The following is a 14,120-nucleotide window of genomic DNA, read 5'->3' as shown; positions in this document are numbered from 1 at the left end:
AGGTGTTAGAGCCAGAGAGGCACCACTACTCAAAGCTGCCAAGTGCCAATCCACAGCTGGCTAGCCTAGCCCAGAGGCAACAACCTCTACTGGTCCTTTCGTCCCTGACCTCTAAAGGACTTGGAGCAGTCAGCCCTGGGGTCTGCCCCGAGTGCAGTGGCACTCACCAGGACCGTTCAGCACTGCCCTGGGTTCTCCTCTTCTTCCCACAGACTGTGGGTACAAAGAGGACCCCAGGCAGGTGGCTGACAACATGTTAGCCCTAAAGGGCTTTTTAAAATTCATAAACCTCTCACAGTAGGCAGAAGGCAGGTACAAATGCCATGAAATGTCAACCGGGGAGGGATAACTTGTGGCTGCAAGGGAATCATAGGTGACATGAAGGAGACAGAAGGGGTGTTCTGAAGGGTGGCGTACTGTGTAGGAGGAAGGTGCTGGAGCCAGGGCAGTCTTTAGCCACCTCTTTGGAACTTCTAACTCTCTTTATTCTTTCCTTTCTTTCATTTGCTTTCGTTGTTGCTTGGGTTTTGTTATTGTTGTTGCTTTCGCGTTTTTTGTTGCTTAGGTTTTGTTTTGTTTTGTGGTGCCAGAGGTTGAACCCGGACTTCATGCAAAGTCACCTGAGTTCCGTTCCTCAGCCTATTTTGTATTTGTTATTTTGAGGTAGATTCTTTACTAAATTACCCGGGTTAACCTTTGACTCGTTCTAAAGCTTAGGACAGACTTGAACCTCTGATTCTGCTGCCCATGCAGCCTAGATTAAAGCCTGGGTTCAGTACCCAGTGCCACCTCTTTTCCTTGTTTCTTTGGGCCATGGAGCCAACCCACATTTCTGTTATTCAACCAACTTGTTTCTAACAGACAGGTCCCTCTCTCTCAGCCATCCCTCCACTTGTACAAAAAGATCACTATAACTTGAAAAATATAGATATACATAAAGTAAAAGGAACAAAAGGTCAGTAAATGGCATTCCTTCCCTTCTCCCGGCTCAGTATAGAGACCCTCTAGGAATAAACCGTACAGAGTCAAACAAAGGACAGTGCTGTGAAGTGAGATCTCACTACGCGACCCTGGCTGGCCTAGAGCTTGCTACGTAGACAAGGCCACCTTAACTCCTCAGTGTTGGCAGTACAGGGTGCGTCGCCATATAGCTGCTTTAAAAAGGGAAAAAACTAATGCCAGAAAGATAGGCAGACAGACAAGCAGACAGACAGACAAAAGACAGGCAAACAAAAAGACAAAATAACAGAGAGACAGGTTAATTTTTAAGTAACACATTCATTAGTAGATTAAAATGGAACCTTACTGTGTAACTTATTACTTTAATATAGGGTGTCCTTTTAGGTTGGTATTAAATGAAAAATGTCGCTGGGTTTTCTCGTAGCCCTTCTAAATTCATAAAGTGGGAAGCTAGCTGAGAAAGGTTTTATGGAAGACCATTTAAAAGAGAGCATTTCGTACCTATGCCGTTAAATGCAGAAGCCAATCGATATGACTGCCCTCTCACTCGAGATGAACTGAAACTAAGTTACAAATTCAATTTTGTAATTAAGTTACAAATTCAAATTTGTGTGGCCACAGTAGTTCAAGTGTTCAAGAGCCTCATGTGACTAGTGAGTGACAGTGAACATCACAAGCAGACCCTTCCCACCTTTGCCTAAAGCTCCAAGGGGGTTGAGCTCCCAAAACTCAGCCTGGAATGTTTATCTTGCTTGGCTATTGAGACTGGAGTTCACCACCCAGAATGCTCGAGTGAAACCAAGACAGAAAAAGATGGCCACCCAGATCTGAAGGGCTCCCTCGGTTCCCACGGGCTCCCTCGGTTCCCGCGGGCACGGTCCACTGGTTGCACTGAGCCCAGAATGTCTCCAGGTATTTCAACGAGAGGCCCAGGGAGCAGAGGGCACCTGCCTCCCAGAGAGTCTGCATTGAGTCTTGTTTCTTGCTGTGTGCTTTGCCCAGAACAAGCAATGTGTTATTTTATTACCATGTTGGTTTCTTGGGTCACAGGCTTGAATTCTACATTCTAATCAGATAAGATTCTAGAATAGTCCTCAATCAAATGCCACTAATTTGCAAGGATGCCCCAGGTCTTTTTAACCATAAACCCACTGACCCACTGTGGGGCACCCAAACTGCTCCTAGGAGTAGACTTTGATAAAGAGCACTGTTATAAATGTTGTCCTATGGGAGGGCTTTCCTACTTTCCAGGATGAAAATCTGCAGGACACAGTACAAGGAATGGTTCTTCTGACGCACGAGGCTATAAGCATCCATTACTTAATCAGTACCATGAAGGACCTTTCTGAAGAGTTAGGCCAGAGCACTCCATCTGATGGGGGAGCAAAGACCCACTTAGCCAAGCTAGGCCCACCGGTGAGAATCATCCATCTTGTTAATTTTTGCCAATAGGATAGTTTTCACTCGCTGTTGCCTCATCACTAGTGAGGCCAAGGATCTATTTGAATGCTAATTGGTTATTTGAAAATCTGGTAGATCATCCTTTTGATGCACTTTGCCACACTACCTGTCAGTGTCTGTAGGCTGGATTGACCCGTGTTGACTGACTGCTGAGAACGATTGGTCTCCCTCTGTTACTTTTCACGTTCTGGGCATTAGATGCCAGTCTTCCTCAACACTCCCCCACATGCTCAACGTGCTCAACACCCACCCTGCCTGCTCAGCCCAGCTCCTTCCCTGCTCAACATCCTCACACCCACTCTGCCTTGAACTTGCTTTAAGGTGACTTTTGCCATTCCTAGGTTTTTCTTTAGGTTTGTTTGGGTTTTTGTTTGTTTGGTTGGGTTTTTGTTGTTGTTTTAGGATTTTTGTTTGTTCGTTGTTTTTGTTGGTGGTAGTGATATCCTGTTGTTGTTGATTTGTTTTGTCATGTCTTTGTTTTTATTTTTGAGATGTGGTTTCTCGGTGTAGCCCAGACTAAGCTGGAACTCCCAACAGTCCTGCTGCCTCGGCTTCTTGCATGCCTCAGCTTCTTGCATGCCGGGCTTCTTGCATGCCGGGCTTTTTGCATGCCAGGCTTCTTGCATGCCAGGCTTCTTGCTTCTTTCATGCACGGGGAAGAACCACGCCTACACCTGACTTTAAGTTTTCACTTAACAGTCTTTAAACTCTCTTGGTCTTTTTAAAAATGTTTCCCCATCTACAATTACAACCATATTTCTTTCTGCATTTCCTTTGTCTTAATATTTTCCTATGTTACATACCAAACTGTAACCTACATGGAATTTATTTTGTGTACGATAAGAAATAAGCTCACTTTCTTTTCTTCTAAAATAATCAATTGTTTAAACATCATTGCACTACTTACTTTTTGTTGCTGTGATAAAATAGCATGACCTAAAGGCACTCATAGAAGGAGGAGGTTTTCTGGCTTATGGTCCATAATGCCACGTGGAGAAGGCCAGACCCGGTGGCTGAGCAACTACTCACCCAAGGCTCACAGCATGGGTGTCTACCTCTGTTGCCATCTCTGACACATACTCCTCAATGGAGGTGCTGCCTCTGCCCATAGCAGAGCAACTCGTGAGCTGATGGACAACCCTTCAGATCACTTTACTCAGACAAAGGTCATAACCTCATTGATGTCAAATTCCATCTGCTCTATCAACAAGCCATAGAATGGCCAAGTGTTAATTCGCCTTCACTCTCCTAGAGCTACTGAAATAGTACTAGCTCCTGGAAAACAGCCCAGCACACGTGACAAGCCTCCTGAGGTGACGCCATCCCAAGCCTCCTGAGGTGACGCCATCCCAAGCCTCCTGAGGTGACACCATCCCTGCCTCCCACACTCCTTGGCAGCTGTTACATGCCCTTTGCCCTGTCCTCAGATCTTACTTCTTCCGTCATGCTCTGGAGCTCTTCCTCTCCCCTCTGGTTATAATACCTGCTCTTGGTTGGAGCAGACCTCGGTTTCCTGGAGAACTTGATACTGCCCCTCTTTGCCAGTCTTTGTTCCAGACTACTGTGACCCATGAAGAGTCTTCATCGTTGAGGCGGAAAGGAAAAGGAAACCTTGCTAGCCCACACCTCTCTTCTCACTACCACTGCTTCCTTATGCCTCCTCCTTCATCTGTCTGAAAAGTGCCTGCACCAGCTACGGCCTTTTCCTCTTTGAGACTCACTAATTGAATTCCCTCTGGTTACATTTTGTTCCCTCGGACTCCTCAAATTTTGACTGTGGTCACCACTAACCTCCATGTTTGCCCAAAACAACAGACAGGTTGATGCTCAACCCCCAGCAGCACAGTACATCAGTCTGCTGCTTAGCTAACCTCATGTGGCTTCAGGGACCCTCAAGCCCTGCTCTTTTCACTGTGCATCACTTCTCTCTTCTCCATCCTTTTCAGAGACCCCTCCCACATCCCCATTCTTCCCTGCAGGAGAGCCCCTGAGCTCACGGGGTCCCAGAAACTCTAGTCCTCTCTCAAAAACTTTCGACGTAGTCCCGTCCAGCCCTATTCCTTGACATATACTTTACAGACTCCACACCCAACCTCAACTCTGCTCTCAAACCCATATGTACATCAAAAACACTCAATGTCACCACTTGGATAGCTAATCAGTCCATCTACATAGCACATGCAATATCAAAACACAACAAAGCAGGGGGCTGGAGAGATGGTTCAGTGGTCCAGAGCACCTGGTCTTGCAGAGGAACCACGTCCAGTAGCCAGCACCCAGGACCCACGTTCAGTCGCTAGCACCCAGGACCCACCTTCAGTCGCCAGCACCCACGTGGAGGTTCACACGTGTCTGTCTGTAACATATGTGCACAGAAAATAAAATAAGCATTTTTTTATGTGTGTGGGTGTTTTACTTGTATGTATGTCTGCGCGCTATGTGTATGCAGTGCCTTTGGAGGCCAGAAGAGAGTGTGTATCTCCTGGAACTGGAGGTTAAGAGCCTCCATGTGGGAACTTAGAATAGAACCTGGGACATGTGGAAGAGCAACCAGTGCTAGTAACTATTGAGCCATCTTTCCAGTCCCTAAGATAAATATTTTTTTCGTTTTTTTTTCCCCGAGACAGGGTTTCTCTGTATAGCCCTGGCTGTCCTGGAACTTATTCTGTAGACCAGGCTGGCCTCGAAATCAGAAATCCACCTGCCTCTGCTTCCCATGTGCTGGGATTAAAGGCATGTGCTAAAATACCACTGCTTGGCTAAAATATTTTTTTTTTAATCGCACACAACAGACCTACAGAATCCAAGCATTCCTCTGCACCCTAGATGACCACTCCCTGGTTCTTGCCTCAGTTGCCCCAGAAACTGTTTCATCACTTTCTACTCTGTGCCACATTCTCTCTCTTCAATCCTAGTCCCCGAGAGTGGCTCTCAGTCCTTTAAAGTTATTAGTCAGACTACAAAAGTCTTCTCAAACTTTTCCAGTAGCATCTTAGCCATTAGAGCAAAACCCTTTCTTTTCATACCCCATAAAGTCACCATCTGAGCCCTGACCCACCATCCAAAGTCATCTCTTGTAGCTACTGTATCACTTAATTTTCCAATAAAAAAAATTATCATGTAAATAGACTAAGTAAAACTGTGATCTATACTCCATACACACATTAAACTTATTTTCACTCCATGACCTTTGTTTCTGCTCTCTGCTCTGCTGACACACGATTCGCAGAAAACTGCTGACACACGATTCGCAGAAAACTGCTGACACATGGATTCACAGATATATACCGGCGCAGTTCAACTACTTTGTCTTCAATCCACTTTTTAGTCTCACGATCTCAAACCTTGTCTAACATGTAACAGGTGCACAGCATTTGTTGAAGACACAAGCAAATAAATGTTCATATATAAACTTGTTACAAACTTGAATAAACATTTTAGCTTAATGAATACATAAGGGGTAAAGGGCTTTCCGAGTGCTACTCACTTTCCGTTGTTTTACAGAGTCCAATTTTATGAGCCAATATGAAGCCACTTTTGTTTTATAATGCTTCCAGTTATCCATGATCTGTTGGGGGAGAGAAGTTAACAAATTTAATCTTAAATGCTCACTGAAAGTAGTAACTGAATGTGTTAGCCCTGACTATATTCATTTGTGTAGCAAAGGCATTATGAGACTACTTATAATAAAAATTCTACCATTCCTAAAAAGAGAGCTGCCAAGATTTAGACAAGCCAGGGGCTCTAAATCTGAGCCCCTTTCTTTCTCTTTAGTAAGAGTAATATCACTCAGTGAATAGAAGTTTGAAATCCTTAGATACACACATTTTAGGTAGAACTCCAACCCATAGATTTTCTATCTTTATTCACAGAGCTGTATTACCCACATAGTAATAGGATATTGAACAATACATTAAAAGTCAGCCCATATTCAAGTAGTGTTCTACTAGCCCTTTCTTTTGTATTCCCTGTATATCTACAGAATTTCTCTCTATACCCTAGTAATGGATACTGTAGCAAACATTCAAGTCTGAAACGCAGAAGACATACATCAAAGAATCTAATGCCTGACACTGATTATTAATCATGTTTCATTAATTGTATAGGATCTCTCTAACAATCTCCCTTATAGAAGAATCACATTAGTTCCACTCTCTCGTTATCTAATTAAAAACAGCAGACCTTACTGGGGACCGCAGGGACAGCTCAGTGGTTTAGAGCACTCATTCCTCTTGTAAGGGACCTGGGTTCAATTCCTAGCGCCCACTTGGCAACACGTAACCGTCTGTGACTCCTGTTCTAGGGGCTGTGGAGCCTTCCTTGGCCTCTGAACAGTGGGCACACATGTGTTGCACATACATATGTGGAGGCAAATATGTATACAAATAAAATAAACTCGAAATGAAAATATCAGATCATAAAAGACAGACAAAAACAATGATTTGCCTGCTGCAAAGTCACTAGCTTTTCTTAGAAATAAACATTACCAAAGCAAGTGAAATCCTGCCAGGCTGATAAAGCTCAACGGGCAAAGGCGTTTGCTGCCGAGTATAACCTTCGTTTAATCCCTGGGATCCACACACAGAAACACACTAAAAAAATGTAAAGCCTATCTATCACAATGCCTTATACTCAATCTAAAGTGTCTTGTGCTGTAACAAGCTCCCTGACAAACAACATATGACTTTCACCTTTGAAAAAAAAACTTATCAGCATAAAACTCAAAAGACTTGGATCGTTAACAATAAGTCTCAAATAACAAGAATGTGACGCCGTTATGGGATTTTTGCAGTAAGAAATCTTTTTAATGTTTTGTTATTTCTATGCAGTTGCTTTATAGAACCAGGTGAATGGTAAAAGGACCCAGTGTGAGCTTTGGGTCTTATTCTACATATGACCACTAGATGGTGCCTTGTCTTCTGGGGAAAAGAAAATCACAACCCATCTACCCCAACCCCCAACGATCTGTGGCCGATGACTGATCTAACTATGCGCATTTATAAAGCGTGTTGGATGGAGAAGAGAAACCTTGAGTGAAGAAATGTTCTGCCATCAAACCATTTCAGTGACCTTGGATTTCTTTCTAAGCTACGAGCAAGTCCTGACTGCGGAGCGTCTGAACTTCTGCCATTTCCAAATGCTCCACTAGGTGGCGGATGTAAAAATAACTCGTCCAGGCTGTTTCAAAATGTGATGTTCCAGGCATCACCTGTAACTCTTCTTGATATTTTCTACCAGGGCGCTATTTTCAATCTGTCTCTTTTCATCTTAAGCTCTTCAACTTAGCCTCTTTTTAAAATAGAAGAGTTTCCCTGGTATTTCTGAAAAACAGTTATTATTTGATGCTAATTTTTCTCACTTGAAAGCCTTATTATGTGATAAAATGTTCCTAATAACTAAAATGAATTCTTCTACTTCATAAAGTTTCTGGGGGCTAAAGGCAATATTTCCTATTCAATTCAGTACAATTTGACCAGAAAATACATTTTTGTGTAGATGTATAGGAGGCATGTGTACAGTGCATGTGTATGCTGGTGTTTATGTGTGTGCACATGCGTGTGCATGCATGCCTGTGGAGGTCAGAGGTCAGGCTTGGATGCCTTTTCCCGGGGACCTGTGGTTCACCAGGTACCCCAGAGTTGCCGCCATGAAACCCCAGGAGTCTTCCTTTCTCTGCCTTTCCAGTGCTGAGGTCGCAGTTGCAGGCCACCATGACAGCTCGTTATGTAAGTTCTGAGATTCCAACTCAAGGCCTCGCTGGCCCAGGAAGTGCTTTATCAACAGGTCCATCTCCCCAGCCCCAGGCAATACATTTGAATGCTCTCAGAAGAGTAGACTGATGCTCTTCGGATTTCCCGCAGATACTCACGTCTTCTATCAGGAGCTCTGACTCCGCATCCGACTTCCCTGGAAAGCGGATCCTCATGTCCTTGAGGACAAACAAGGTCTGACTGGTGAGGTCGTCTTCCTGCTCTTTGGTTTTCAATTGCCGCAAAGACTCGTTCTTAAATTTGAAAGAATACAGACACATGGAGGTTGTCTTACAATGTAATGTGAAAGAGAGTTCTAGGTAAAAGGGGCACACTATTATTTTTTTAAGAGGACATTTATGAATGTTTAATATTAAATTGGTTATTATTTGTAAGAATGCCTTTTGTATTTTCTCCTGGTTGTATTTTATCTTGCTCAAGATATAAACATTACATAGGAGTAACTCAAAAGGACTTCCTAATCTGTTTCATTTGCCACCAATTTTTGGATTGGATAATAAAATCAGTCATCATTATGAAGGGGATGAATTCACTTATATCTCCTGAGCTCTCCCCTTGGGAAGACTCGTTCTTAAATTTGTTAGTGTTAGTGAAAGAGAGGCTCTCTATAACACTCTGGTCTAGTTCCAGCAAAATACACTAAAACCATGGACTTTCTCAACTGTAAATTTCTCTAGTTTATACTGAAAAGGGATACTCCATGTTAATATAATATGCAGAAAGCATTCTAAACAGCATAGTCCCTAGGCTCGAAGAGTAGAATTTACCAGTTTTTAAACTATTAATCTAGAGTCTTAAGAGGTATTTTCCATGCACTAAATGTTTCTATAGAAGATTGAGATAGTGCAAGGAAAAGAAACACGTGTTTACAAAAATGATTCCAAATACTACCCTCCTGCATCAGGAAATGATTACCATCAGCATTACCTGCCTGCATCAGGAGATAGAAAAGCAAGCCATGCTTCTCTGTCTCTAACTTTGAGCTCTGTGATATGGCGGGGCTTGCCTTTTAGGAATCCAGGATACATGAAAAACGTAGTTTCCCAAGGTCATGACTGAATTACAGAATGGGTCAGGGGTCCGGCCCCTCATCCTCTCTGCTGATCCCCTCTCCATCTGCACTGAGTAGTGTTCTGCAACCTCAGAAGGGCACAACCCACCGATAGCTTACCACCAGAGTGTTGGTAGAGCTGGCATCACTGCTGTGAGGCTGGTGTCTCGTGTAGGAGGAAGCACGATTTAAGGAATGTGACCGAGATGCTGACGTTGGTCGTGCTAACGGTATCACTTGTTGACAAGAAAAGGGGCGCACATCCCCTTTGGAAGGTATGTGAGCAGAGATGGACCGAGGGCAGCTGACTGAACGCCTCATGGAATCTATCGATGATGGAGAAGCAGTACTGTTAGTACATTTTTCTGCCTAAGAGGTCTCCACAGACTAATGATTAGACCGGGTAGTGGCTAGGTGACAAAGGTCAAGCCTAGACACCATTGCAAGAAGAGATTAGTTCTGGTGTGTGAAGAACAGTTTTGCTGGGAAAACACTAAACAAGACGTGCTAAGTTCTCCAAGTGTCATGTTAGCGAGTCAGAAGGAAAGAGACCAATACCCAATACCCATGAGCACATAGGTCCTGTTCCTTGATGACATCACTCTTAGAGAAACCTGGGCAGAAGGGGTGTGGGTGGGTGTGGGGGGGGCTGGAGAGTGGGGGGGTGTTCGTGTGTGTAAATTCAGGAACACACACATCACAGCACATGTATGAAGTTCAAAGGACAACTTCAGTTTTCAGTCCTTGCCTTCAGCCTTGTTTGAGACAAAGTCTCCTCATCATTCATTATTTACTGCTACAGAGGCAAGACTACAGGACTCCCCTGTCTTCACCTCCAATCTTGCCACAGAAACACAGGAGTTACAGACATGTCACCACAGCAAGCATAATCTGAGCTCTAGGAATCTGAATCTAGGCCCTCACACTTGCATGGCAAGCAGTTAACACACTGAACCATCTTCCCAGCCAGGAAAAGGAATTTCCATTTTCTAAAATGTCAGAAGAGTCTTCCCAAAGAAAGATGGTGGCCAAGGCCAGCCAACACCTCAAGTCCTCACCATTTGAATGCTAAAAGTCTCTGCCTCTCTGTAAGTCCACAATGCTATCTACTAACCTTGCGTTAAAACTGGCTATTAGAGGCTCTGTGCAGGTCAGAAATTAGCCGTTTCACAGTAAGTATCACAGGAGAGAGAAAAGAGCAACAGACAGTGGCCAGGGTAGATAGATAAGGGACAGCATTCAGGGCTTCTTATGGGAGTCACAGAACAGAACGATGTGAAGGTTATTCTAATGTAAACAATAACGGATTATTAAAAGAGCTTCAGCAAAGTTGGTAGACCTACACGGGGTGGGGGAGAGATTTCAATAGCAAAAGATTTAAGTGAAGAAAACTGAAGTCAAAGAATAGGACTGTTATCAAAATAAATATCTAAAGAAACCATCAAGTATTTGCCCTTGTGCATTCTGGGAACACTGATGAAAGAGAAGCAGCACCCCCGGTTAGCTGCAGCTCCACACCTGGAAAAAAGAGAATTGCTCAACACCACCAGCAGTTTAATCTTTTCTTCAGCTCATTTTTCTAGATGCTCTATCCTGGGTTTGTTCTCTCCTTGGAGAATATATCAATCTCCATTCGTTAAATAAATTACTAAAACTCACATGAAGTCGGGTTGCATACCCAAAGGGCTCTCTTCATCAGCTGTTAAAAAGAACTCAAAACTTCATAAATGTGAGAGATATAAATGGTAGGTTTAGGGGCGCACTTCTAAAAGATACCATGAGCGTATGGTAAATGTCGTATAGCTTCTTTATGTTCTGGGGAGCATAAAATACACATTCATTCAAGTTTTAGAAGATGCTGTTTAAAAACGAAAGACCTTTGTTTCAAGTCTTAGCTTCCTTCTGTGCCTTGTGATGCACAGCAGTTTTTAGCAGCACACTATATACAACTATATATATATGTCCATGCCACTGGTCAATCTACCTTTAAAAGATATGTTACAAAGGTGATGTATTTAACATACAACAATAATACAAAAGTCATATTCACAAAAAAAATTTAAAAAATTAAAAAAATGAAAACAAGAAGACTTCTAAACCATTTACTCCCAGCTCCACTGTACATCTTTACAGGTCTTAGGTAAGGACTGAATAATGAGAAGCTGCTCGTGGGGCAGTAGGAAAATATCATTGTCTCAGGCACCTTTACTTTCTCCCTTATCACCTACATACCTGGAAATTCAGACAAGAAAACTAAAGTAGTTAGATACACCGGTGACTCTGAGTAGATAAGGTTGTAACTTCCACCTATAAATGATGTGAGAAAAAAAAGTGTTTATGTTGTTTTGTGAGGCATTAACAATACCAAGTCCACTGTCTACACAAGAGAGTGTTACTCCTAATCTGGATTTTGCCCTTGGTCATTAGAGGGTCTGTGGCTATGGGGCTCCTGGCTTAACATTAAAGAGAGAATATAAACCAAAGTAAAAGCCCTCGTTATAATCCCCACCTAGAGATACAATAAGGAAATAAGGATGTAATTGAATTGGTTGACTTAAAATAAAAATTCCTACACAAAAATCTGTTTTAATTCTGCTTCCCACTTTATTATACTACTGTCTAGTCTTGGTTCGTGAACCTATTGGTCTCAGAGCATAGAACAATCTCAGAGCTGTAAAACTCTCAGTCTCTTTCCCTCCCTGACCCATAACCCTCATCAGTTCATGCTATTAAATAATAGTCACATTAGTAGACAGGCAAGGGATCGAAAACCCAGCAAAATTTGGACATAAAAATGTCAGCTTCCAAAATAAAAACCGAGTCCTATTTATCCAGAGACACATTTACAAAATCTTTCAGGAAAAGAAGTGAAGGAGTGTTACAGCTTTCAATCATTGGTGCTTGAGAATATCAATCAATATGGTAGACTCCCTGCTAAGTACATGAGCCTTCCATGACAGGGGCAGTGGGGGAATGTATCTCAATGGAATGTTTGAAAAAAAAAGATTGTTCCTCTGAATTCTTCTTTTTATTAGTTCTTCACTCCTTAGGTACTTTACTACAAGCCTCACAGGCCGTTTTAAAACACAGTACCAGGATTCTCCTCATATGCTAACCACTGCTGGAGACCAGCTCTGCCAAAGCTGCAGCCCTGTTCACTACACCGCTGAGCTGGAGAATTTGGTGGACCCTTGAGACACTATGTGCTGCGCAAAAGACCACGTGACATGGGTCTTAAGACAGTCCTAGTTCAGAGGTAGCAGCAAGAAGGTGTAGTTCAAGAAAATCTGGAAAAAAAAAATGGAGACATTGGCTTGGACGTTTAAGGTTGAATGGCAAATCAGGCTGGATTGTGGCCATTGGCATTGAGGGAAGGAAAGAAAGGAAGAGAGAGATAGAATGCAGATAGCTGAAGGGAACAAGATGGCAGAAGAGTCAGTTGCGTTCCTAAATACCTAGGACGTACCCAAAGTCCTGATTAAATGCTTGCTCAGCATGAAAGCTAGAGGGAGTAAAATGTCAACTGCTTCCCAGTCTGGGGCTCAAAGACCTAACAGGTCAAATGCCTGGAGAGATATTTAAAACTAAGTGACATTGCAAACGAGGTAGGCGGTAGGCAGAGACTGAGTCACATAGGATGTGAGCCAAGAAGAGAACACATTCCACCTAAAAGCCTTCCGGCACATCTACAAAACCCAGGCCACAACTTAGTAAACACACTACGGGACATGGAAGGGAAGGTCCTCAATTCAACCCACTCCCTCTTTGCAGAAGTCAAGAGGGTTGGAGGGATGGACCCAACCCTGGCTAGGGAAAGACAGGGGAGAGAACACAGGTCTCCTCACACAGGACAATGCTTCTTTTGGCCCAAGGACTTTTTATTGAGTTGAAGAGTTTTAATTGTATAGTTCTTCCTCTAGTGACGTAGGGGAGATTGACTTACTGGATTGTTGGATTATCTTGCAGTGACTGGTGTGCTTAAGGCTATATGGGACTTGGTCTAGTCTCTTCTGACACAGCTCTTTCTCGTCCTCATCCAGTTCTGAATTGCTACTGCTGCTGCTGCTGTCATAGCTGCTTTCGCTGCTACCGTGATGTTGCTGCTTCTTCATGACCTCTGCACACTCCGGCATGCAGCACAGGGGCTGAAACAGAGGGACACATGTCGTTAGAATCCCGCTGCACACGCACTGTTTTTGAAACCCCACCCCCACCCGCCCGGGGTTCCCTGCTTATTAGTGATGACCAAAACCCGTCTCTACTGCCTGGTGCTCTTCAGCCAGTAGAGCACGCACTAGCCGTGAGCCTGGCTTAGCTTACTATGGCGTAGAGCACGCACTAGCCGTGAGCCTGGCTTAGCTTACTATGGCATAGAGCACGCACTAGCCGTGAGCCTGGCTTAGCATACTATGGCGTAGAGCACGCACTAGCTGTGAGCCTGGCTTAGCATACTATGGCGTAGAGCACGCACTAGCCATGAGCCGGGCTTAGCATACTATGGCTCAGTCCTGATGAGGACAAGGCTGTTTCTACATGACCACAATAAACAACAGTGAGGTTCTGTAAATAAAACCAACAAAGTGAGGGGGAATGTTTAATATAAAAAAAATATATAAATATCCTAAACGCAATCAGCTCTCTTTACTCTGCCCAAGAGAGCTTAGGCATCAAGCCTTACCCAATAAAACGTGAGTGGGAGGTGAGGAGGTGGGGAAAGAGAGGCGAGCAGGACAAAAGGACTAAGAAAGCAGAAACAAGAGAATCCATGAGAACACCATGCACTAAAATATAGCCCAAGAATCTATTCACTCAGGCGATGTACAGGAAGTAAAGCACTACTCATATGACAAGTTCACTACTGATATTTATTTATTCAT

At 43.4% G+C, this 14,120-nt stretch overlaps 1 protein-coding gene across 8 annotated transcripts in view; it reads right to left on the bottom strand.

Annotated features, from left to right (window-relative positions):
• Ttll7 (tubulin tyrosine ligase like 7) overlaps positions 1–14,120 on the bottom strand; it is a 136,221-nt gene that overhangs the window by 37,731 nt on the left and 84,370 nt on the right. For 6 of the 8 annotated variants that reach the window (XR_004119896.1, XM_031375789.1, XM_031375787.1 and 3 more), the window contains 5 exons: positions 13,187–13,388; positions 11,476–11,550; positions 9,364–9,569; positions 8,291–8,425; positions 5,909–5,989 (listed from right to left, as the gene is read on the bottom strand). Coding sequence is in view for 7 of the 8 variants with exons in the window: in XM_031375789.1 (XP_031231649.1) it covers positions 5,909–5,989; positions 8,291–8,425; positions 9,364–9,569; positions 11,476–11,550; positions 13,187–13,388 (699 nt within the window). In the remaining variant the exon portion in view is untranslated. The remainder of the gene's footprint in view (positions 1–5,908; positions 5,990–8,290; positions 8,426–9,363; positions 9,570–11,475; positions 11,551–13,186; positions 13,389–14,120) is intronic. The other 2 variants (XM_031375792.1, XM_031375793.1) reach the window with 1 other exon arrangement.

Source organism: Mastomys coucha, unplaced genomic scaffold (assembly GCF_008632895.1).
Source record: "Mastomys coucha isolate ucsf_1 unplaced genomic scaffold, UCSF_Mcou_1 pScaffold16, whole genome shotgun sequence".
Lineage (NCBI taxonomy): Eukaryota > Metazoa > Chordata > Mammalia > Rodentia > Muridae > Mastomys > Mastomys coucha.
This window is presented reverse-complemented; position numbering and strand designations above follow the sequence as displayed.